The sequence below is a fragment of the Anas acuta genome, chromosome 8 (assembly GCF_963932015.1).
Source record: "Anas acuta chromosome 8, bAnaAcu1.1, whole genome shotgun sequence".
NCBI classification, from domain to species: Eukaryota; Metazoa; Chordata; class Aves; order Anseriformes; family Anatidae; genus Anas; species Anas acuta.
This window is the reverse complement of record NC_088986.1, coordinates 15651060-15678413: the sequence shown is the minus strand read 5'-3', so window position 1 is coordinate 15678413 and position 27354 is coordinate 15651060. Positions and strand designations below refer to the sequence as shown.

At 38.4% G+C, this 27354-nt stretch overlaps 1 protein-coding gene across 1 annotated transcript; it reads left to right on the top strand.

The window, feature by feature from the left end:
• The first annotated feature begins 58 nt into the window (after positions 1-58).
• SELENOF (selenoprotein F) lies at positions 59-20199 on the top strand. Its single transcript, XM_068689829.1, has 5 exons — positions 59-363; positions 1984-2151; positions 11261-11324; positions 17424-17473; positions 19229-20199. The coding sequence occupies exons 1-5, from the start codon at positions 310-312 to the stop codon at positions 19358-19360; spliced, it is 468 nt and encodes a 155-aa protein (XP_068545930.1). The 5' UTR covers positions 59-309; the 3' UTR covers positions 19361-20199.
• Positions 20200-27354: the final 7155 nt, after the last annotated feature.

Below are 27354 nucleotides of genomic sequence, written 5' to 3'. Positions count from 1 at the left end.
GGGGCCTGTGTGCCGGTCGGCTGCAGCGTTCCGGAAGGAGAAAGGACCCGGCTGTAGGGCTACCCGCACAGTGCCGGGCTGAGGAGGGGAAGATCGCCTCGTGTACCCCGCGGGCAGCGCGGCTCTGAGCACAGCGAGCTGGCCGGGACAGCGCAAAGCCCCGGCTGAGCCGCTTTCCCCCGCTGTGCCAGTGGTGTGAAGGGAGCCCCCTCCCCCTTTCCCCCATCAGGCAACGCTCCGGGCACCCGCACCGGCTGGGGTCCTCCGGCGGGCCCCCGGCGACGCTGGCAGGAGCGGGCGGGGCCCAAGATGGCGGCGGCGGCGGCGCGCGGCTGGCTCGGGCTGCTGCTGGGGCTGCAGGCGGTGAGCGGGGCCGGGGGGCTCCGGGACCTGCCCGCGGCTCCCTGCCCGCCCCGAGGCGGGTGCCTGCGGCCGGGGCTGCTCCGCCTCGGGGCTTCCGCCGCTTCGGTGCTCCGGGGGCCCTCAGGGCGCTCCCCGCCTCGGCCCGCCGGCGGGTCGGGCTCGCAGAGCTGGGGGCAGCCTGGGGCGGTTGTTCTCTGGCCCCGAGAGGCTTCCGTTACAGTGAGCGGTGTCGCTGTAACGCAGCGCGGGAATTGGGGTGCTAAAATATAAAGAACAGCGGGGACGCCCAGCTGCTTCCTTCTCCTGCAGTACAACCGGGTCCCGTTGTCGCTTTCCTCCTGTTATGTGCGCAAAGGGATTTGTCAGCGTTCTGTGGGAAAAAGTGCTTTTAGCCTGTCAGAATAAAATAATAATTTCAAAGTCTTTTTCTATATTTTATGCATTTCCATACGTGCTTTATTTTTTTTCCTGTTTTTTAGCAAATATACAGAAACAGTAATGCAGTACCTGTATATTTTCCATCAATTCCTAATGCTTAAAATTTGTTGTCACATCAGTGCCACATCTTTTATTTGGCCCTGGGATGGCAGCTTGAGGGAGGAAAGTGCTTTTTCTCTCTACCTTAGCTTGGGCACATTGTATGTATGTTACGTTATGGGTGAATGTGAAGTCCAATTTGCTGAATGAGGGAATTTAAGTTTTCTTCTATAATTTTCTATTGGGCCAGCATAATTCTTTTGACTCTTGCTCTATTATCATCCACTCCAGTTTGCTGATGTCCTCTTACTCCTCTGAACACAGAGATGCCTGCAGATCCTTTTGCTGGAGTTTGATCGATTGCTTTTTTGCCCAAAATCATTCACCCAGACAGAAGTGCCTGGGAAGCTCATCTCTCTCAGTTCCTTCCCTCCCTTTTTCTCTTCCAAGTGTGCAGCTGGAAGGAAAGGCTTTAAGCAAGGCTGTGATATTTCCCTGGGTAGGGAAATAAGAATGTGAAAGCAAAAACCAAATGCATTACTGAAGTGCTGGGATAGTTGGTAAAAGTGTTTTGGCTGCTCACTAAAAACAGAACTGGTGTCCTGCACAGAAAATGTGTAATTGATTTTCCTGTAACAATGCAAAAATGAAATTAAAACCCTACTTGTGTGTGTTGTTGAGTTCTTTGGTCCACTTCCTCACTCCCTGCTTGAGCTTTTCCCAAGCTTGGCTGTTATATTTACTTTCTGAGTGTGTTTTCAATGATAGGAAATCAACTGAGATTGTTTTCCAAAACACATATTAGAGAAGTGGATTTCAGCTGATTCTCTGTTTTTTTCTGTTGCTCTTTCTTTGGAGCTAGCAATGGAAAGACACTAGAGTTGTAGAAATACACATGAAAGCAGCAGGTCTGATACTTTGGAACATATACGTTGTGAGTGATGTCTAGATATCACTATTAGTTTTAAGACCGTTTCTCAAAATAAGGTGGTGGTTTCCACTTATGAGCAGACCATGAGGTAGTGTCATAAAATGGTCACCAGAGACTTAATTGTTCTTAAACTTACTTGTTAAAGAACTTAAAAGCTTCCGCTTTAAAACGATTAATTTAATACTAAAATGCAACATTGTATTGATTTGCAGGTATATGTATATGGAGCACAGCTGTCATCAGAAGCATGCAGAGAACTGGGTTTCTCCAGTAACTTGCTCTGCAGTTCTTGCAACCTTCTCGGGCAGTTCAATCTGAATCAGCTGGATCCATTCTGCAGGCAGTGCTGCCAAGAAGAAGCTCAGCTGGAAACCAGAAAGGTGGGTTCTAGACTAAATCCTTTATAGAATAATTTAATGCAGAAATTATTTTTTTTATCTCTAAATACGCGAGAACCTGGATTATAATCCGAAGAGAAAAACGCAACATACGTATGGTCTAGATTTGCCCTACAGGAATGTGCCAGTCTGAGCAGAGGAACCTTTGGTTTTCTGACAGCCCTTTTCTATTGCAAAGTGACTACTGGGAGCTGCGTCCAGCTGCTTTGAATTGAAAGATGTATGGGATTTGAAGAGGGCAAAAATAGAGGAGAAGGAGACTGGTACAGCTGATCACAGTTATTGGTTGGTCTCTGACCCATACGCAGTGTGATGGTCAGGACTGTTCAGTCCCCAGGCACAAGAGGCTGCTGCAGCCGTCAGGTGAACTCCTGCACAGGCAGGAACATAAGAGAAACAGGACTGCTGAGCTCCTGCACTGTTAGAACAGAAAGATTGGGATGAATGCTCAAGAGTCTGTGCTGTACTTCCATCAGAAAGGCTAAAGCAAGACCTCTATTTTAACTGGGGTATGTAAATAGTTATCTTACCTAAGGTATTGAACAAGAACGAATTTTTACAGAACTCTTGAAAAGAATGCATGCTTTTAGATACATTTTAATTTAAGGGTGCTCTAAAATGCATAGAACAGTCAGCAGGACTGTAGAGATCTTGGGGGAGAAGAGATGGTGAAATTATTTGTAATGACTAGGAGATAGCTAAATAACCAACAAGATGGAATTAATCTAGCAGGCTTTTTCTGTCAATTAAATTCAACATATTACTAAAAAATAAATCTGTGCCTATGATTTTTAACAAAATCACTTATTATAGTGTTTAGATGCATTAAATACCAAGAAGCAAGTGTTTTGAGATCTGAGGCAAGTTTAATTTCTGGAGAATGCTTCTGTTCTTATAAATACGTATGTATGTATCTATGCATGCACACACATACAAAAGCTGAAAACTCTGCAAATAAAATCTAATGAAACGTACTAAAAGGAATGTAAAAATAGGAAATAGTCTGCAACTGCCCTGTGGTTGTGTGCTGCAGCCAGTAACAGTTGTGGTGGCAGCAGCAAGGCTTCCTGTCCTCACATGAGAAGCAGGTGCTTTTATTTGTTCAGGTAATGTGCCTACAGCTTATGTAAACAGTTGTATAACAGTTCTGTCAGTGCATGTAAAATACATCACAAGAACCTGTGGATCAGGATAATTTGTATTGTCATTTGTTGGGGAAATAAAGTAGAGGAGGTATATTGCATTACTGTCAACATGAGTTCTGAGGACAGAAATCTGTCTTAATTTATTAGTAATTCATTCAAATATGTGACTTACTTTGTATTGGAAACATTATTGCATTAAAATCCAAGCTGGATCAAAGTAAGAACAGAATTTAAATTGATAGATATTTTTCTGATTGTCCTGAATCAGACCTAGATTTCACACTTTTTGTGGATAATCACACTTTCGTGTAAGACTAATCAAGTGCTTGTTTGTGATCAGGGCTTAAATTAAAAATATTTGCAGTCCCAAAACTTTTTCCATTTCAGTCATGCCAAATGTAGTAGAAGAAAAACCTTAGGGCTGGAAGGAATCTCAAGGTTGTTTGAGATATTCCTTCGCAGTGAGCTGGAATCTGTTGTGTATTCACAGGAGCCTAGAGATGGTATAATCTAAGTTTGCTTTTTCTAAGCTGTGTTGGGTTACTCAGTTTCATATTTTTTGCTTCTGCTTTGTTGCAAACATGAGTCATTTCCTGCTGTATAGAAATATTGGATTATTCTATCATTATTGTCGAGTGCTAAAACACAGCATCTTTTCTAATGTTCTTTTGAACACTGCTTCAGAGTGTGGAATTCTTTATAAGATTACATTCATGCACAGCCACTGTTTGAAAATCTATGGTTCATATTCACTGCACTTTTGAAACTTGTACAGAGTAAACGCCTGTGAAGACTAGCCAGTAGAAAAATAGTACTGGGAGTTTTGAGCATGAATATTAATATCTAAGCGGATTATATACAGAATCATCACATTTTGGATTGACTTGTGGTTTAACATACTGCTGCTTCCTGTAGGTGTCTGCATCTGGGCTTAAGATTTTACTCTTAAATCTTTATTCTACTGAAAATTTGATAGTTAAGAGTGAACAGATGTTAAAAATCTTAAGTGTTTTTCCTTACCTTTCTGCTTGAAGAAATTTTTTAATCTTACGCTAAAAACCTGTATCTAGATGTAAGATATCTGACTGGCTGATTAGCAGCCTTGTATATTGCTGAGCTCCAGAGTAGTGGTGCTCTGGCTTTTGTTAGTGCTGTGAGTACATGCTCAAATATCCTCAGAACAGATGAACCTTTTTTCTGAACCATGATTCCAGTACGTCACCTAGCTTGTTCGTTATGCGAGCAGGTATTTATTACCATCATGTAGCAGCGTGCTGATTATCTGTGTTAAAGACAGACGTGCATGCTATTAGATCGTTCCAGGACAGACTTCAGGGTACACAGTTAGTTCTCCTTAAAAGTATGTGGCAAAGGTTAGAAATATACTTTTTTTTTTTTTTTACTACTTCATTGCATGACTTGCACCTGTGTTTTAAGTGAGAATTTAAAATTAAAGATAAGGGGGAGTAGCACATGTATCTGAGAATCTCTATGCAGTATCACTGCTTTTCAAAAATGACCTGTGAAGTATCTGTGCACAGTCCCAAAATACCTCGTGCTGAGTAGCATCAGGGCAACCCTGTATGAGGTATGTTTGTGGGGTTCCGTTCTTTTATATTCTTGACAGATGTTTATTAATCCTCACCTTGTTACTGGTCCAGTATTCTGAGAATTATCAGTACTGAAAATACCTGCAAGGTGCCCCTGTCTCCCACTACGTCTTAACTTCTGCTGTCATCTGTCCAATCAAATATTTTCATTGCTTCATAACTTTACTGTAGGTAAAATGGAAAAATTCTTTTGGTTATTTTCTCCTCTTCTAGAGATTTTGTATTCAACTGCAGACTAATTCAGAAGCTAGCTTAAACAGTATTGCTTTAGACAGCTGCAAGTTTTAAGCCTCAGTCTGTCAGATGCAGAGTGCTGCTGGTGTGTAAAACACAGAAGGATGAAATGGAGGTGAAGCTAACTGTGCGTGAAATTGTAGTAGCAGGAGAGATTGTCCATATTTTGCAGTAGCTGAAAATAGCTGCACTCCATCTGCAGCTTCGCTTGTGCTGTGTGATCATTTCAAATGTAGCTATAAGCATATTCCATTAATTGTAAATTGTAATCTTAGACTTATCTCAAGAATGTGTTAAAATCCAAATGGATTTTAAGAATTAACACTGGGATGAAATCTGCAATCCATTAAATGTCATAGTTGCATTGTGCAGGATTGCCACAAACCTTAAAAATCATTAATATTTGTAAACAGAGCTTTGAAATATATTTTGCATACTAACACCTTGAACTTAGCATTTTAAATTTCTATTGCTAAGTATTTCTAATAGCATAATGCTGTGCAGTTTGCAGGGTTACATCAGCTGTAAGCAAAAGTTGGACAGGAAGTTTCAGACATTAAAATGTACGGCATAGACAGAAAACTTATTTCAGGTGCATGTTACTATTTCTAGCATGTGATTCCACTGTAAAACAAGGTACACGTTGATACAGTAGTCCTTGCGCATACCTTTGAAGTACACACATACTTCTTAATATTATTTTTTGCCCAACTTCCACTAGATATAACAATATACATAACTCAGGTATTTCTGAAATGTAAAATGGATTATTCTGCCCAAGAGAAACTTACCTTCTTGTGTTTGGGCCACTTTCATGGAAGGTTCATTTCTTCAGACAAACTAAGATTCAAGTCATCCATCTATCTGTAGCAGGAAAGCCTTACTGCTGGGAGAGCTCTTTATATATAGACTTAGCAGCGAAAAAGGTGATGTGAAGGAAACAATAAAGGTTAATTTGCTAAATGTGGGTTACAATTGTTAATGTGCACCTGTGCTGAGGAATGGCATAAGTTTAGCTAATTAAGTCTGACCTGCTTCATCTGGGTACACATCTAGATAAAATGATTAACTCCACATTTGTTGAAACAACTTCAAAAAGTCCTGTTTCCAAATAAATTAAATGCACAAAGTCAAGTAAATAGTTGTTGATTTCTGTTCTCATTGTTTTATTTGGAGCTCTCCTAAGATGCTTTCTGTTCTAATAAAAGCAGAGATTCTCAACAGTAAGAGTGATTTAGGGATTTTACTTGTAGAAGCAAGTAGATAGTTATGTAGTGAAGTTAAACAGCATATTTCAAAGTTGGAGCTTAAAAACTGTTCTCTGTCTACTTTTTAATGTGACCTATTTACTAGGTTCAAGTAGGCACGTATATATAGGAGCCCTTCTTCTGGCACCCTTATTCTCTATTCCACTTTGCCTTTGTGCCTCAACTGTAGCTCTGCAGAGGTCTAAATTTATTTAACTGCTCATTGCTCAACTTCTGCACTTTCTCTCTCACACCTTTGTTTCAGATCTCTTGTTTACCTGACCTTGCACAAGACCATTTCAGAGCGCAAAGTTAACAATCATGATCTGGTAGGAAGAGAAGTTGTTTGTGGGCTTCTGGGTTGTTGGCTGAAAAGTACAGAAATGTTTACACAATACTGCATAGAGGAGCTTGTTTAGCACCAAAGCTGAAAAATTTATTTTCCTACAAATAAACAAGAACTTAGATTCTGCTTCAGAAGAACAGATGTGTTCAGAGGAATATGCCTATACTATATTTATATATAGTGTATATATATATATATATACTATATATATAGTATATATGTATACACACACACACACACAAACACAGATGCTGTACTATATACCCCTAGTCACAGGAATAGCAGTAAGTCATATGTAACACTTTTTTGACTATTTGATTCTTTGTTTACAAGCTGTTATTTAGTTAGACATTTCATTCATATGATAATAAGTTGTGAATGAGAGGAGTCTCTGTAGCTAAATTTACCTATGACATCATTTCAAAATGATCTTTATGTAGCAATGACTTTAATGGATTTCTGCATTACAGAACATTAATTGATAATGCTTCTGGCAGTGAGACTTGCTGGCTGCTGCTCTCTTAACCCACAGATTCTTGTCAATTTTCTGTCTTGAGAGAAGGGGAAGACTAGAATAATTTTGAAAACTAACTGTCCATACAAATATCTTGAATTCCCTCCCTCACAGAAGTTTAAATACTTCACATGTTGGTGTATATTTCTTTATTTTAACTAACTGAATTTTCTAGTAAAAACAAAAAGAAGTACAATTGAACTGGTAGTTACGAGAGTTTAGGAAAGACCAAAAGAAACTCACACCAAAGTCTCTCCTGTTTGCTGTCCTGAGAAATGAGGTCACAAACACTAACTATTAATTTGTTGTTTCGCTTCTTCTGGAGAATAAAATAAAAATTAACTTGCATGCATTCTAAAATCACATGCCCTATTTTATAACAATACTGTCTTGTACATACCAAGCAACTGTGGCCAATAGGAATAACAGCAATTATCCCAAGTTTTATTAACTCTAAAGGAAAGTCAAAAATAGCATGAGTTGATACGGGGCAAGGGAGGTAGGTATCTTTGGCAGATCTGCTTATATAGTAATATGAAATGAAAATATCTGTTAATTTCATAAGAGCAATTTTTATTTTGCATTCGGAAAGAGATTAATTGTTGGTATATATTTAGTGGAAGATTGTCTTGAACCTAAGAGAGTAAAAATTCCAGAGTTCTGGCAGTAGTCATATGCTTTTTTTTTTTTTTTTTTTCACTGATTGTTCTCTGAGCTTAATTAGTTTTTAAACCCCTTGATACTAGGAGACAAAAATATGCAGATACCAGAATGAATCTAGGTACCGTAAGACAGCTCTTTACCAGTGTCTGGGATTATCTTAACAACCCATTTCATTGCATCTTTAAGACATGACAGTACTAGAATTTTTTAGCTGATCATAAGCAGCAGTACAAATCCAAGTTGAGTGACACTTCATAACCTCTGCAGGGTCAGGCTCAGTCAGTAACTGGAAGAAGCTGGTATGGAAAATACAGGGAATAACTTAAGGTATTTTACAAGACTTTGTTGTCACTTACGCTGTAACACCATATTATGATGATCAAGGAGCAGTTTCTGTTAAGTACAATTTTTTCAGTTCTATTTGATTTGATTTACTTGGTTGTAAACACCAACTATGGCAGCTGCATAGCAGCAACGTAATTTTTCTTTTTTGGAATTTTCACTCTGAGTAATTGTGGTTATGGTACAGTACCTATTGATAAATGAACCATTGCTGGAACTTTGTCTTGTAGAAATAGCTTCAATTCCATTCTAAATACCAGGAGAAATGTTACTTTCTTTCACACAAGTCAAGGTTCCTTGTTGTTAATTGAACACCTATTTTAGTTGGACCACTAATGTTAATGGAACAACTATTTTTACAAAATATTTTTACCTAACACTGTTGTTACGTAAGTGGTGTTTTATTATAATTACCACTCTATTGGGCATGATGGTGTGTTTTTGTGTTTTCCCCCCTCTCAGTAGTGAAGAGCCATCCTTATTACATCAGTTTGAACTATTACAAGCTACTCATGTACTTACAAAAAAGCTTTTGAATGAAATTTAACTCAAGTTGTAGCTTTGTAGAAGATGAGGGAAAAATTCAGTCTTTGTCACAGTAGCCTTCGAAAGCATCCTGTTAGAATGCTTTAAAAAAAGCAAAGATTTTTATAGATACAGACATGAGTCAGCATGGAAATCATAACAGCACTTATTTGAGACACCAAAATGGACACCAGTAATCGTTTAGAGAGTCTTTCTTTCATTGCTTGCAGAACTAAACTCACTTTCATGAACGCTAAAACAAGTGAAGCATTATTTTAAAATGAACCAACTTACAAGTTAAGCATTGTGTAATGAACTGACTTGTCATACTTGTGCCTCTGCGCTGAGTGATACATGTCATTCTTGGGAATGCTTGAGCACAGGAAATGCCTTTGCAAGGGAGTTTGGTGGACATCTGCTCTGGACAAGATGGGGTAGAAGCAGTAGGAGATGTGAACAAGTATGCTTTTTGTTGTGGGCTTTCTAAGTGATGCAAATAAACCTGCATTTCGTGCAAAAGACACCTTTGTTTAGAGTTACAAATAAAGTCAATTTATTTTACTTTCTTGTCTAGCCATCTAGAGAGCAGCTGTTTGTGCCAGCATGAATCTGAACTTTTTAGTAGCAGCACAGTTGGGCTTCAATTACGGCAGAGTTATAAGCTCAAAATGCAGGCATCACTGCTTGAGCTACTTTCTTTGCTAAACTTTATTTCTATCAGTTATTGGATAGGAGTTACAAAATGGGAGTATTTTGTAATTACAGTATGTCCTATACATCTTAGATTCCTGCAGTGATCTTGCTTCCATAGAAATACCTGTTTAAAAGGAAGAAATAAACTGGAAGAATTATTTGCAGTAATGAGAAGTCAAAAATGCTCTATTACCATTTGGTGTACTTAGTTTTTTGTACACATATAGAAAATAATTAGTTAACAGCATGTCTTATCTTTTATGTCTATTGCATTTTTCTATCAAGAATTAGCATAATGTAACTGTCAGTACACAGAACCAGTATCATTGTTCAGGGCCTTAGTGAGCATACAAACTAATATCTGAATCTAAGATTGCTGATATAAATGTTTTTAAAAGAATAATGAATGGAGACAGGCTAAGAGAAATTCAGAATCTCACTGTTCAACATTTTCTCCATCTTTGTAACTCCTCCATCTTCAGACTTTCATGGTTTAAGTCCAGAGGGAGTTAATTATGCAGGTTGGTATCTGAGATTCTAATCAGTTCTTTTTTAAGATGAAAAAAGATTTTTTTTATTTTGGGGTGAAAAATAAGCTTCAGAAATGGTATTTTTAATCTCTCAAGTGTTGTTTCGTAGCAGTACTAGGTTCTAACAGTCAAATATTTTATCTTAAATCTAACATTTAGTTGAAAAATATGAATGTAGTTGAGGTCCTGGGATACTGTGCTAAACAGATAACACAAAGTAGTATTTTTAGTTCCATTTCCTGTAGAAGTAATGATTAGTGATCTGTTCAGGTCAGGCAAGAAGTCATAATTTCCTTGCAAATGATTGGAGTATTTCATGTTCTAATCATGTGTATTTAGACAAATAATGAGTTGAACCTAAATTCAGAAGATCCGCATTCTGAAATGCAGATGTACTCCTGACCATCCATAGTGCCTGCACAGATGGATGATGAAGTTTTAATAAAATTGTCTTACTTTGAGATTTCAGTTGTCTGCTTTGCTTTTATGATTTGTCACTCCTTTTTCAGAAAGGTGCTCATTACATTTCATAGTGAAAGCTTATTTTCGATTCCATGTATCCACAGTTCATATTTTAAATCAAATATGAATTTTACTTCATTTCAGAACAGTTGTGTTTTTCCATGTCTGAACTTGCACATTTGTTATAAAAGCACCATCTAAAATAAGAGCAGAGGTCTTAATCGTATACGGAATGAAATGAATTGAAGCAAAAAAATAAATAAAAAAATAACTGAAGCTTTTAACTGTTAGCTCCCCTACAAGCAGTAGGGGCTTCACATGTGATTTGGAACACAGAATTGACAACCATTTGTATTAAGAATTTACAACCTATTAAATGCCTGGCTTTACAGAATGAAGTTCTCTTTTAGTAGCAGGAAAAATCTGTTACTAATTTATATTTAAGATGCAGCAAGCTACAGAATGAATTGCATGATGCAGAAAAAAAAGTTTAAAAATGTAGCAATACACAAGATTAATACATATTTTTTTAAATTTAGATACTACATTTTAAAGAATTGAAATGAACTCATATTTGGTTTTAATCACATTGATTTTGAATACCTTGCATAGCTGACTCTAGTGATTGCCATCCAAGAGAAGCATCGAGTTTAGCTAAGCCTTACGCTTTCCTCAAAGACAAATAGATTAAATATTTGATATTGATCCTCAAATTGATAAATAAATAAACTAATAATTTGTATTTTTAATGTTACTAACAGCTTTTATATATTCTTACAGCTTTATGCAGGAGCTGTCCTAGAAGTATGTGGATGAAAATTGGGAAGGTTCCCTCAAGTCCAGGGTAAGTAAAGCCAATACTGTTCTTTAAAATATGAAATACTGTCACAGCCGAATGACAAAATGCGCTTTTAAGTGCTTCTACGAGTAGTCATAAATTTCATATATTACATCAGGAAAGTTGCATTGACCTGGGACTCATGGAACTGGTCTCCAGTAATTGATAGATGAAATTATATAGCGTGCTTATGGAACTACTTTCTTTTCACAGATCCTGTGGTATAATTGTTTTGTCAGTGGATAATGACAATCAACTAAAGTGAATAGAATACAGCAGTGTAGAAGGAAAATCAATACCATCAGTGTGTGGGGGGAGGAAGCTGCAGGAAAAACCTCTATGATAAATTTCAACCTGGAATTTTGTTATAAATGGGGAAAGAGCTTAGGTGACAGCAGTGCTTTTTTCAGTAATGAAGTTCCGAATACTGTACTTAATATCAGTTGGACATAAAGAAAAAAGACTGATCTAGCTTTAGAAATAAAAATGCACAAAAAGCGCATCCCCATCTATCATGGCCAGTACTAATATCACCCCATTTGAAGACTGATTGATGAACAAGAAATAAAAGAATTTTAAACCAGGTTGCAATTAATCTAAGTTATGCTGCTTTAGATTCTCCTTCTACCGCCTCTACCTACACACAGTTCTGTTACTTGACCACAAGGCTAGAGGAAAGATACTTTTTGTTTCCCACTCTTTTAAAACACCAAAACAAGATCAAGTTAAATGGTTTGTACTACTGAAGGGTGTGTAGGGAAACTAAGTGTGTTAATACAGGTAACCACATTATCTCCATGTCTATTTGAATGTAGCAAACTTAAAGACATTCCCAACTGTTATTATTGATGTGAATTTGTAACAGTGCTCTTTGAGCTATAGGTTGGAACAAAAAGGTAAATGTGATAGTCTGACTCCAGCCAACATCATGTCCTACTGAAATGTTTCCGTATTGAAACATTTTTCCTGTTGTGTTTCCCTTAAAAAGAAATTGCTGCATAATAAATGTTGTACTGTAACATTAATTCCTATATTACATGTTTTCAAATTGTTCTTTATAAACGAACTCTTAAATATTTATCAATCCATCAAAGTAGAGCACTGAAAATAAAAGTGGCAAGATTCATAGATGAAGCAATATCTTCTTAATACCAGCTACCACAGAAAATGTAACAGTTTTTGGATGACATGCATAAAGCTGAGGCCCTGCAGTAGAACACACAATTAGGTGGGCCAGTGACTGACCTAGAGTATTTATTTTAAGTTGACTTTTCAGTGGCAGCACTGTTCTGTTCGCAATGAGATAAGAGATGACAATGTCTAGACTCCAATGTTCTTTCCAGAATGTTTAACAAAAACTGTATTAGGCTGGGTGGTTTTCTTTCATTGACCATTTCTTTCACATCTTGGCATGGTCTTTGTTCATCAGGAGAATAATTCTCACCTCTCACTGTATGACTCCCTTAGTTAGACAATGAATGTGCTCCCAGTAGATGTAACAAAGACCTTCATTCAAAGACCATGCAGTACGCGACCACATTAGATCCTCTCACTTCAGAGATGCAGCAAGCATTCTGTTGTACTTCTCAAGTTCCCTAAGTGTGAGGGGATTCTTTTAGCAAGTGACACGCAATGTGTTATGGGGCTGTACTTTCACATAAGGCCACTTATTTCCGGGTTATTTTTCTCTCTAATTCTTAAATACTGGTCAAAGAACTTCAGAAAGGTCCAGTCATCTTAAATCTTGCATTTTGTAAAAAAGTTAGTTAAACTCTTGCTAAGAAATGTAGAATGTTGTCGTAGGAGACCTGCATTTTTATCATAATCTCATAATCTTTTGTAAAACAGATGATTACAAACATACAAACTAAATCAATACTTCAGATTTAGAAGTGCCTCTAGCATTGCTACTCTTGGGTGTTACATATCTCATGTGTTAGTAGTAGCTTGCTTCAGTTACTCCCTGTAACACATTTACTCTTTTTTAATTTTGAACTTTAAAATACTGTGAAGTTGCACAAAGTACCATGCAGCCATTCAGTAGCATGGTTTGATTAAAATATTAGTCTTTTGAAAAATAATAACTCATGTGCTTCCTAGTAGGAATACTTCAATATGTGAAACATGAAAATGCATCATTAAAAGACTTGTAACATTTTTCTTTTTTATTGTTGACATGATGCTGAAGATTTGGCTAGTTATGACTTGTGCTTTCCTAGCACTAAAATCTGAAACTGATATAGGGACAGTAAGTTTTTTAAATCTCACCCAGATCTTTCTGATTTGAGGCCATTACATTTATTCTGATGTGTGTGGAGATAGGGTTAAAAGTGCTCGGCTGTGTGCATAGTTGTTTGAAGACTAGCGTGACATCTTACTGCTAATGCATATTGACTCTCATTCCAGTATTAACAGATGAGTTTTTAATTTTTTCTCCAATAACATTTTGGATTTTTCCCATTACAGATCAAGCAGATCTTTTCTCCTAAAGCAGGAAACTAAATAATGTGAATTATTCCATATGTGATCCTTGGTAATCTGGATCATGTCCTTAAAAGTAGATAGTCAACTTTTTTCATAAATTTTAGGACTTATTTATCTAATGCACAGACCTTTAGCTTAGTATGGTGAGATATGGAGTTGTGTCCCTTTGGGGTCAGGAAGTTTTCTTGCAGTACATCCTATCTCAGAGACAGCAGCACAGGCATATGCAGGCATATACATAGATTTGCAGTTTGGGCATGAGCAATACTTCAGTTTTTCAGTAATCTCCATTTAGGAGTCTAGGTCTTAATTCCAACAGACTAGTTTTCACAGACTTTCTCAAAACAAGGGGATGTTATAATAATAGCGGTGTTTTTTCTGTTGTAGTGTATTCACAGGCAGACGTTAGGTCTTTACAAGCACAGTTCAATGGTAGGTAGTACCTGTCTGCAAAAAGTGTGGCACTGGGTAGGCTTTTAAGTGTTGATACTTATCTGATCCTTTTCTTCCTTTTGTGCATGCACAAGATAGCCTTGGAGAACTTCATAGGCTGTCTTGTGCTCTGAAATGTGACCTTTTAGTTGTAGTTGATTGGATGGCAATCATGTCTGCTCTGCAGGCTCACCTCAGGGTTGCCTTCAAACAGAAGGCGTGTGCTTTGGTACTGCACATGTTTTATAACAGCACAAGGTAAAGTGATTTTCTTAACGTTATGTGACAGGACGGTTGCAAAGCAGGCAGTAGAACAGCTTTGACTTCTAGTCTCGTGTTTAATTCACCAAAATGTAGTGTCATGGCACCAAGCTCAGAGTTCATCTTACAGAAATCAGTGCAAAATACCTTTCCTACTCACCCATGTATTAAATACTTTTTTCTCTGCAGCATGTTATTTGTAAAGCTGCTACAGGGAGAGGAAAATTGGAAGATAGCTAGGATTTTAGTATTAAACATCAAACTATTAAATGCTGGTGTAAAGGTGTGTAAGTAGCCCTTAAACACAGGCTCATAGGAAGCAATAATGTTAATGTCAGGATAGAGGGGGGAAACTGTTGGGGCAGTGCTGGAGGTGGTACATGTGCACTGTTTCACAGGGTAAGCAAGCAGCTGCATGTCACACAGTGTGCACTGTATCTGCCTCTGACTCAGCATCTGTGTATTCAACCTAGAGCATGATTTTGTGAAAGAGAAAAAAAGCATTTGACAGGATAATCTGTATTTTTAATGCACGTCAGGATACTAGTTTCTCAATTTAGCTTCCAAAACCGAGAATATAGAAATTAAGTTATTTATATAGCGAGTGTTATTCTTTGCATCATAGAAATTCAAGTGACTAATGCAGAAAATCACTGTGATGAACATTAGAAATAAATATACCATTAACAGAAAATGATTTTGTTCTAGCTGTCTAAAATTTCAGGAAAAACGTTCTGTAGTGCTTCAGCTTTCAGAAGATTTAGACATTTGACATTGATATGAGTGTGCAATAGCTGCTTTTAAAGTGACAAAATGTAATACAGACTACAGAATACTTTCTGCTTCCCCCTAATTCTGTTCACATTTCATGCGAGCTTGTTCTCTCTGACACTGCAGCCAGGGAGTAACCACTCATGTCCAAATGAGCTTTCATCTGTCACTCAATTAACAAGTCCTCACACCTGCTGAAAGCTTAAAGTGCTGTAACCTGAGTTAACCCCTGAAAGCTATTCTTGAATATAATTGAGTTTCACAGTCCAGATTTGCTTCTGAAACTTTATCGACTTTATGGTGTTATCTTGTCATTTCTCTGTAAGTTGGGCAATTAAATTCCATACACTAAATGCTTCTTTAAACCTCCTTTCCATATGAAGTCCTAGACAGTGATATCAGCTTTAGATTTAAATTGAAAAAACTGAGGAAAAATCCCCATGGAATAGTTCAGTCTGCTGTGGACTTGAGAAACATCTTTGCTTTTTTTTTTTTTTTTTTTGCATTTTACTACTGACAGCCAAGACAACTAACAACTCAAAAGGACGTGAGAAACACTGAAGTTGAAAATGAGTCTGTGAGTTTAAATCAGAGCTGAACACTGGTGTATGAGCAAGTAGTGGTTATTTAGTGCTATTTGAAATTGTTACATAAGTACAGCATGCAACATGACAGAGTACAGTTCTACAGAAAGAACAGAAGCATTTTTTTCCCCCTTCGGGCACCAACTGTAGCTAGGAGCTTATTGCACCTTTAAAAAAAAAGAAAAAAGTTGATGCCGTGTAGTGGTTGGTGCAGCAGGCAGAGTATATGGTTTTGATCTGTACCAGGAGCACAGGGGAAGAGGGAAGAAAATAAATGTCACTGTATATACATACTGAGGAAATGTTAAGGTAACTGTCTTCAGTAATACAAAGAGAGGTATAAAGGTGTCAGGGAACATCTTTACAATTATTGAGGAAAGTACTGCATTTCACAAGGCAGCATGCAACTTCAGTCCTGAGGTTGCACTCATCTTCACACACCAGCTGGATGCCCTGCAATTCACGAGAGATTCATTGCTGCCTAACCTTGAAAAAGCAACTTAACATGCAGCCAGTACCTCTGCAAGAGTCAATCCATACTGACAGCGTGCATGCTTGGGGAGACTCTGCTGAGATACCATGGGAGCATCCTGGCTCTACTTGATGTCAATACAGATACTACATTCAGCCTGGAGCATAACTGGAGTGTAAGAAGGAGAAATAAAGACTAAAATTTGAAATACTTTTAGAACTGAGATACTCATTAGGCTAAAGTGTTTGGAAGTAGAGGAGTATGCTCACGCTTTGCCCTGAAATAAGTCATGTTGTGAATATTATTTTTAAAGTTAACGTTACCACAAGGACAGTGTTGTGCCATAGGGATATGGGAACTGTGCTGCTGTCAGCACTTGCTGTTTGTTGACAAGCCCTGCAAGCGAAGAGTTTGTCCATCAGCAGCATAGTTCAAACCTGAACTTCTCTCTGTGTAGCTACATGACAGGCCATAGAGTCCCTCTTGAAATCCCTAAAGGCAATCAGCTTTAAGAGCAGAGGAGTTACCAACTTCTCATTTCCTATGCTTGATTTCCTGCTGTTTTTCGACATGCAATCTTGGAGATCTCTAAGACAAAATCATTCTTGGCTGCAAGAATGACACCTCTGCCCACAGTTTCCTCTGTGCCCTTTCACCCACACTGCTGCAGCTTGTGTGCAGTCTGCTGATGGTGTTTGTTTCATATTTAGCCTCCCTCACAAAGCTTCAGCCAGATTTTGATAACACTAACAGTTTCCCTCTCATCTGCGTATACACAGGCTGGGCTTGTGAAGACTAGTCAGTTGTACATGCAGATAGTTTTTTGTGTTTTTTTTTTTTTTTAAATGTTTGCACTAATGTTCAATGAAATTTCAAGCAAATAAGAAGCTAGTTTGGAATACTAGCCAAATTAGGGTTTTCCTTAGGTATAGTATTAGTATTACTAGTTTTGTGAGGATATTGAGAATTTTACTGTTAGAAACTACCTTCTAAAGCCTCATTCCAAAAGAAATAATTAAGGGAATACTAGCTTGAATATAAACTTACTCCATGCAGGTGGAAAAGTTTTGATTCTCTTTATTTCTTTTCTCCAAACTCTAGCTTTTGTCAGGAGTGATAAGCCAAAACTCTTCAGGGGACTGCAAATCAAAGTGAGTAGTAACCTAAGTTTTTTGGTTTTTGAGGGTGTGGGGAGGAGGGATGTATACTAAGAAGAATTAAATTTAGTAGAAACAGACCTTTTGTAGATTGTTCCTTATTTGCTGATCAAATCATCTTTCAGGAGGGGATGTATATTTGTTTTGCCAGTATAAATCTTTACATGTTTCTGCTGCTAGCACTAATTGGCTTATTGCTAAGTAAATGGTACCAATTATTTGTTGTCAATGGGGCTTTTTCAGGTTTGTTTGTTGTTTAAATCCAAGAAAAAGTATATTGGAACCCTTAAGTAAAAACAGATGTTAAAAGAATGTGAGGAATGCTTGTGTTCTGACCTGACTGTTGATATCTTGTGTTTAGATGATTTGTTCTGCCATACTTTCAGTTCCCTTTTTTCCTCATTCTGTTCTTCCCTCATCTTCTGATGGAGCTGCCATTTCCATACATTCAGAGATTTTTAGTTTTTTCTCCTTTCTCTCAGATCTTCCTCAGTATATCTTAGATTATTTTTTTAGTCTTCAAACATCCAGCTTTAGACAACTGAGTATACTGAATGATGTTTCTTATGACTGGTGCGTAGGCAACATCACATAAGCTGTACTGCCTTAAGCTCAAGCAGTTTTTGATTTGAAGATCTAGTGTAAAACTTCCTCTTGGAATCCTAGATGAACTTCCAGCATGCTTCACAGATACACATCTCGATTCTCACATCCTTGTGCTCCCATCTCTCTTCACCAAATGGCACCATCTGGAGTCGCTTCATACTTATGCATGGCTGCAATAAGTGATTTGTCTTTTCAGCAGCAGATTACATCTAAAACAGATTTTCTCTGTCTGTCTCATGTATTCATGTCTGTATGCCCTCCAGTTTCTTTCAAAAGCATTCATTCTCTCCTTCTGCATGTATGAATGTTTCATTTTTATTTTAAACTGTAGCCGTATTGAACATCAAAGCAGCCTAGCCTACAATTGGTATGGAGCACTACCAGGAAAAAATGTGCAAGTGGGTCTGGTATTTATTTTACAAGAAATTCAGAAAAACAATTAGAGGTGCTGCTAGCTTCATTAAGTGAAACCAACTAATGTTAGGTCAGTAAAAGGGTAGAGTAAAATACTCCTAGTGAACTCCTGTTTTCTATAAACTTAAATGGCTAGATCCTTCCAGTGCTCTTAAAGGCTTTTATTTGCATTACGTATTTAGGGGCTCAGTTTTCACAAGTATTATGTTACTAGCTAAGCCTATAGGCAGACTCTGCACTGTTAAATTGGCCAGAAAATTCTTAAGTGGATAAAAAAAAAATCTATTGATTAAAGAATCATTTAGCTGCTTGATTCAAAAATCAAGATTTAGTAACTTAAAACAGTTGAAGTATGATACCTTAGTTCAACACAAGGTGTATGGCATTATCTCACTGCACGTGTGTTAGTTTGTGTGGTGGGCCAAGGAGAACAAGTAGATGTTTCTGACAGAAACACACATCTCTTTTTGACTTGCTTTTCCACCGTCCTCTCTTTAACATTAAATGTTAAAAAGCTGCTTTTTACCCATTTTATTTAGGGCAAGTAACTCTACTCCAGATCTTAAAGGAAGCATTTACTGCTCTTAAACTAATGATGTCACTCATTCAGACTTTTTTTCTATTCTTGATTTGATGTCTTAAACTGATTTAAATAAATTGGGGAGGGATTTAAAATGGAGAATACATTTCCCAACCCAGAGTAACTGGCTTATTTCTTTCTTTCTTCAGTACGTGCGTGGTTCTGACCCTGTACTAAAGCTGCTGGACGACAGTGGGAACATTGCAGAAGAACTGAGCATCCTCAAGTGGAATACAGATAGCGTGGAAGAGTTTCTAAGTGAAAAATTAGAACGTCTATAAATCACTGCTTTTGTTCCTGTTCTCTTTTCATGTCTTCTCATGGTAATCATCTCAGATGAAGTGAGCTACAACTGAAAAAACATTCCAGCTTCTATGTTAATTTTAAAATATCTATTGTGCTGTACTCGTAATTAGAAGGGGAAGCTTCAGCACACATCTGACAAGTTGACAAACAGAAGAGTTTGTCTTAATATATTTCAGTTCTTAGTGCATTTATCACCAACGAAAGGCTTTGTTTCAAACTTAATTATGCAAATATCACTGATATAATTAGACCTGTTTTTACAAATGCTCTAAAAAACTAAAGAGCTTCAAATAATTGAAATGGTTACCATGCTTTTTGTGTGCTGCTCTTTGTAAACATGTCAGAACCAAATGCAGTGTAATGTCTCCCAAAGAAACTTGACTGCTACTGCCCTCTTCTTTTTGTATTTGAAATGCCCTTTTTATAGAAGCGTTTACAATGACTATCTAGTTCACAGGTTTTGAAGCTGATGGAGGAACTCATGCTCTGGTACAGTGAAACATTTAGTAAGCACACTTTAGTGAAGACTACATAGAAAACCCCTGAGGTGTATGCAAGTCAGATGTCAGGTGTGCTTTACATTAAGTGTTTTGCTTCAGAAAACATGAGAAAGAAGGAAAGCTTTTTCCAGGCTTGCAGCTTTCACAAGTTTATTCTATCAAATGAATTTATAAACTGTTCTTTTAAAAGATTTTTCTCATTTGAAATTTATGTAAGCAAGGAATATAGATAGTACGTATGTTAGTAAGTCAAATCTATTATGACTTGTCAAGTTTTTTTCTCACTTACAGTGAATAAACATGGCGAGCAAGAATGTGGTTTTTCTGAAGTTTAATTATCAAACAAGTATTTCCTTTAACTACTTCAGGCTCACCAGTTTTTGGCTGGATGGGTGTTATGCTATACCTTGAATGGGTACTCAGTTTTTCACTTTCGAATTTTCTATCTCAAGAGATTTATTTTATTTACAGTCTACCACTTTTATTCCTAACTTGAGAAGAAATCATCAGCTTCATAGCAGAACCAGAACAATTACTTCAAGACTAAGAACACACTAAACATCAGAGCTTCTACTTCTAAGAGGGATTCTTTAGACCTCACCTTCTGAGTTTTTGTTCCATGAAATATTTTTATAAACTTTCAAAAGGTGCATACAGCTTGATCATGATGCTATACGCATTTTTATCTTTCATTTTTTATCTCTGCCTTTCACTCCTATCCTTATAAAACACGCTGCTCATCTCCCACATGACTCAGTGTGGGACAGCTACAGCAGTGGTCACTGCTGTCTCAGCAAAAAACAATGACAGAAAAAGCACAAATCTTTGCAGCTGGTACTAGCTTATCAGTCATAACATGGATTAATTCTTGGGACATGTGGTGTTCTTGTCAGCATATGGGCTGCAGCCAAAGCATATGGCATGACAACCCCCTATTTTGGTAGTAAAAATATGCTGCCATCCACTGGTCTTTTAATATATTGACTATATCCCACGCTTATTCCAACATTTGCCAACAAGGAATTCTGGTTTCTGCAATGATGAATTACCACGCTATTTTAGCAGAGTATTTTAACTATGTCCTTGCCAACCTCAGAGCTTCTTTACCACTCACCAGAGGGATTGTTCACTTGGTTTGATATTTACCAAGTATTTCTCTCAGCTTCTCTCCATAATTCCTATCTCACTGTGACTGCCCAGGAGTTTCTGAGTTTTAACCTACCTCTTCTTTTGATATCTTCCTGCTGCTAGCCCAATATATTCCTAAACGAACTTCCTCTTCCAGCACCAATCTTTCATTCCTGTACTTGCTTGTCATCCAGTGGAGCAAGGAACTCACTCCTATAGCAGGCAATTACTAGCCTGTAGTAGAAGAGAATGACAGACTAAAGAAATTCTCCTCCAGCATAACTACGTCTCAGGGCCTGCAGCCCCAGCTGCCTTCCTACTGTTTCTGTAGCCTCTTGTGTTCTCCTGCACCACTTCTCACTTTTATCAAGGGACCAGAAATGAATTTTTCTTCAATTTTTCTTCCTACATTCTCTACTTGCTGAGTCTTATTCCACATACTAATCTTACCTCATAATTCAGATATTTATTGTCTTAACTTAAATGCATGCACAAAGAATAACCCTGTTTCCCTGTATATTGGGAACACATGTAGAGGTTTTCCATTATTCTCTTACTGTTGAACACTATTCTCTTACTGTTGAGCTGTTGAACCCTGAACCTATTAAATCTGCCAGCCTCCAGCAAGAGTTTAATCACCAGAGCTTCTTGATCGACCTGCTGACTGTTCCGCATGTTTTTGAAGGGTCATCTTCATGTTCATGCTGTCCTTGTGTTATCCTTTCTCCTTCTATCCTTTAGATGTTAACACCGGTACCCTGGCTCTACAAATCAGTGCTAAGAACATCTAATATTGTGGCAAAATGAGCCAGACTTTGTGTCAAAAGAGGAAGTTGGAATGGGGAATCATTTATTTTGGAAATTCTCAAGTTTCTATTTATCAGTGTGGGTTGTTTTATCCAGTCAGCAGCTGTTAAAATTCAAGAAGCTCAAAAGGTTATTTTGGCTTGTGGCAATTAACTACATAAAATACAAGGTTTAAATCTCCCATTTAAAAAGGAAGTGATTCATTTTTACTTATAAGCACCCGGTACTTCATAAAAGACGTTTACTCAGATTTATGTAAGAACAATTTAGTCTTATATAACGCTCTTATTGTGCCAAATCTTGAGAGAATTAATGAAAGGAAGAATAAAAGCAGCAAGTATGTATGACTAAGATGAAACAAAGTGTCCATCTACCCCTCCTATCTTTAGAAGGAAGCAAGACAACTGATCTTGCAGGAGATAGCATTGCTTAGAAAAAGTGTACAATCCATTTTGTGCAGAGATACGGTAACATACATGAATGTGAAGCTTAGCATACAAGGTTCTTGAAGGGATTTCCTGGGTATCTGTTTCTTGTAGCTTTGTCATAGGTTGCTGCAATGTGAACATGAACAGCAGACCAAAATTGGTTTCAGTTCTAAGGGAAACATTCCAACAGGTATTAAAACCATGGAAAGCAAGTAAGTATTCAACTCGTTCTGTTTTACTGTTTCATCATACAGATAGAAAAAGAATGCATAGCCAACCTGATGAAGAGCGCACAAAAACATGTTTGCTTAAACTACCCCCCCCCTTGAGAATATCACTTTTTCCTGAACCTGAGCTTTCAGAAGCAAAGTACACGTTCTATTTCCTTCAACAAGGGAGATTAGACCAAAACCACAACAAAATTTTGCCTGTTGCTATGCTTCACTAGCATGGAAGTTGGAATTTTAGAGATGAATCTACCTCTGCCTGTTTTGGAGATTAATCTACTCTCTACCTGTTAAGGCTAACAGGCTCTAGTCTAGCTTCAAAGAGTTTCAAGACTGTATAGAAAGCAACAAGCTACATTCACTTGTTCTTACAGTAAGTATAAGGGAGTTTAGACACATTACAAAATTTTCATTTGATAGTGGTGCTTTGAACACTTGACAAAAGAAGTAGACTTAAAAATTTGTCAAATGCCTGAGAAGGGTCCATCACATGCTAAGATACAGAACACTTCTTAGAAGATAGTTATATCAAAAGCTGCTAAAGACAACACTGTTTTCTGAATTTGTGTTTTTCCTTGAGCTGTTAACTGTTAAGATACATCTCAATTATCTTGAACTAAATTTGCTGTCATTTCTAAGAACAGCCTACAGGACAAGATAGTCAAGGAGACAAAGAACAGACAGCCCCACTGGTACAGTACGGTATTGAACAGCTGTGGTTCTCAATAGCAGCTTCCCTCCCAAGTGCACTTATAAAAAGTCAACACAGTTGATAGCTGGAGAATATTCACAGTATTTTTTTTTTCCTTATCACTTGTCGTGAAGGATGTACAGAAGGAAATAAGTGATGAAATTACTCACCTAGTGAGCTTAGGCAGGAGACAAAACTACAGGAGCAGAGCCTTTTGCATTTGTTGATTTAAACGGCAACCTTGGCACTAGGCGAACACAGACTGGGTCAAGGAGTTCCTGGGTACCTCAGTTATGTTTTGAATGGATTCCTGATGCTGAAAGAGACCTATCAGCTTTGTTGCTGTTCAAGAAGCAAGGTATTCAGCTACATGTTTAGTTGCACCTTTGTACACTGAAAGCCTTAACTAAAGCAGCACCTGTGTCCACTAACAGATTAAACAAGACTTCTAAACACTGAGAAATGGAATACACATTTCCCACTACTAAGGCAACCAAGATCAAGAGTTGACTGATTTCCCAATGCATCAACCAGGCACTTCTAATAAGTCATAGTTCATTTTACCTGCTATCATGCTATGCTTTCAAACCCTTTTCTTTCAGAGCACATGCAGCAATGCACACTGGTCCCAGATGACCTAGACAGCCTAATGCATAAGTTCCGAGAAGGCAGTAGCAACATGCCCTCGTGTATTCCTACCCGTCATTTTCCCGTAAATTTCCACCTATTTTCCTTGAAAATACATACCATGCACCACATCTACCAGTCCAAAGTGGTATTAATGACATATTAATTGTGCTTCTTTTGAGGTTTCCAGTAATAGTATCTTATCCTGACAGTCTTCAGAGGTTGTATATTCCTAATGTAGTTTAATTGTTCTGTAGAAAAGGAATTAAGCCTGGTGCATAGTTCACAGAGCTGCTGGGATGAGCACTTCGGTGAAAGTGTCAAGTTTGAAAAGGTCTTTACAGCACGTGAAAGATAGGTTAAGGCACATGTAATTGTGCTTCAGGATGTTTTAATCTGACTCACTCTAAACAAATGAAGCAAGGGAAGATCTGCTGGTTTCAGCATCATTACAAACCATAAATACTACAAAGGAATCTTAAATAACATGGGAGGTGCCAGGCCCGTACGATGCAGGTGTAAACCACATCTTTGCTATAGTGCACTGCAGTTGTGCTTTCAGAGCTGCATTTTTGCCTCTCTGAGTGTCACCTGCTCACTGCTTGAGACTGAGATTATAATCAGGTCACTTGACTAGACAAAATTATGTCCTTATCCATTTTTGGAATGCAAAGACACTGTTTGCTCTGAACATCTCCCAAAAGTGACAAAAAAGACAAGAACATTTTATATTAGAAATGGGGAGGAGGGATAAATAATTTCATAGCAACATTTAATAGTCACTGTTTCATATTTAGGAGAAACAAGGACGTTAACTGAGGCAGTGTGACAGTAATAACTGTGCAAGAATTTGAACAAGAATGAAGCTTTTAAATAAAAATCAATGGATACTGCTTATGAAATTTCATTGTCTTTTCTCATAAACAACTCAGGATTTCTATTTCTTTAGTTACCCTAAAGAAAAGGGGGCTAAAATCAAGCTAGTATAATCAAACCACAGAGACTAAGTACTCCTGCTTTGTCGTCATTTTAAGTGCCTGGTTTACTCAGCAGCAGCAGGGAAGTAATAACTCTAGCGAGTCAGCAGAGTACACTCTGAGAGATTCTTAGTATACTCTGAGTTTTAGTTCTCAGTATTCTTCCCAAGAATGTGAAATATATTGGGTTTTCTAGTGAAAACCCAATATAAATCATGCTGGATGGAATGGGAAGGAGTAAATCAATCTTACAGTAAAGCCACAAATTCATCTAAGAATATATTTGCTAGTTTCTGTATAATGGAAACCCTCAGGAGAGGCTGTGCTAGCATTTGATATATAGGAATAACTAGATAATGGATTTCCAGTGCAGAAGCCTTAACATTTCCAAAATAATTCACTAGAACAGCTTCAAGTTTTTCCTTAACTGTACTTCTAGATGCATCCCTCAGTAAGTTTAATAAAGTTTAATACTATTATTTGCAAGCTTTCAACCCTGAAAAGACCCTGGAAGATATTCTCTTGATAACAACCTTTTAAGGTTGGATTTAATTTGGTTAGGTAGAAGCCTGGCTCCCACACTGAATTTAAAGTGAGACTTTCAGCACAGCATATCATTTAGTATTTGAGACCAGGGTGCAGCCAGGTGGTTAAGAGATCATGATGTTTTTCCACACTTGGGGCCAGGCTATGGTTAGGAGGACAATCTGTGTTTTGGTATAGCCTTTTTTTTTTTTTTTTTTAAACCCAGTATTAACTTCATGTAATTTCAGTGGAATGATGGCCCAAACCACTGACTAAAGCATTCAGCCCTGAAATATGGGCAGAGAAAAATTTCCACGTTTTGCTGTCGTAGAATTTATGTAATTTCAAGGCCAAGCATTTATCATAGCTGTTGCTAGGCTGCAGTCCTTGACTAGGCTATAAATCCCATGGACAAATGCACATTTTTGGGGCAGAAGGATCAAGGCAGAACAAGACAGTTAAGATAACTTTTTACTCTGCCTTTCTCAGCATGCAATGACTTGGTTTCTCCAGTACTCACATGTTAGCGTACCCAACCCAGTTTCTAGAAAGCACTGATCTTCATCGAGGAGAGGCCTTGAGAATAGACATCTTTAACCAGCAGCTCTTCAGTGCTGTTAGGACCCCCCTCTGCAGACTGACTTGTAATGCTGCCAGCTTGCTTTCCCCCTCCTTGGGCTGGCAGAGCACAGCTGTAACACACTGTGACAAACCCTACAATGCCAGCAGCAAGGAATCTGTCACACTCACCTACTCCACCATGACTCAGTCATACACGTCCCAGCATAAGCAGCCAGATCGCCAGAGCAGAGCCTTGCCTAGCCAATGCTTTCACCGGATTATCCGCACCAGTCTAAGTATCCAGGTTTATGACTTCTCACTTCTGAACCCTGCTGCTCCCCACACCACACACTTACTCTGGAGCCCGGCCGTGCTCTGCCCCTGAGGAGAGTCCCTGCCCGCCACAAGGGCCTGGGCACAGCCAGCACCACCTAGGTCTGTGCCAAAGGCCACTGAGGGGGCTGTAACAAAGACCCACAGTCTGAATTTCAGTGTGGAGCAGGACAGGCAGATGAGTGCCACTGGCTGTGAGACCTGCAGCAGCCCTTTCCAGCAGGCCCATGCTTGCACCTGCGCCAGCTACACATGGGGCCGGGGCCTGTCTGAGCAGCAAGTCCCTACATACAGAAAGCACAAACCAAAGCAGGGGGGTTAATTCTCAGTCCTGAGTGCAAAGATTTGGGATTTCCCAAAGGAAAGTACATCCCTGGAACAGATCAGCCTGTGCCAAGAAATAAAACTCACAGCTTATTTTTGCATCACCAAAATAAAAGGCAGACCCTGCCATCAGGCCAAGCAGGTATTGCTGTGAAACAAGCAGCAGAGGACATCTGACAGTCACAAAACCCAGGTGAGTGTACACACAAACAGATCAACTTCAGCCCACAGGTGTCTCCACACCCTTCCAAGGGCCTTCTCTGGAGCCACCAGGGGGTGGCTGCCTGTATGACTGACCACCATCACCACCAGTCTCCAAGGCACCACACAGAGCGAATAACGCCAAGCTGGAGCTAAGGCATTTTCCTTCAGTGACCTGAGAGGCAAGATTGTGTGAGGAAATGGGTGTAAGACTTGGCTTTCCATGCCTTTTCATATTAAAAAAAAAAAACACAGCAACAAAGCAAGCCTAAAGTGATGTTCTGTTTGCTTGCCCCAAGCTTCAGAGCTCTGTATGACTGCAGCCATCTACAGCCTCCCTGTGCCCAACCTTTTACGAGTTTACTGACAGATTCCTCACCACTTAATTATTTTATTCATCATAATTTACCATTGTAACAGCTGGGGATTGCCATAAATTATTTCTGTGAAAGCGGAACTCACCCTATAACCTAACATAGGCATTGCTGTTGTTCAGCATCTGTGTGTGTACAAGCACTGGATAACCACAAAGTTTAATAATATTAGAAGCATTTGTTCCCCCATTTCTTGCCTTTTCTGAGACTGGGTAACCACAGGGTCCTGCTCAGGATGGCAGCACGGTGACCAGGACTGGCTCTGC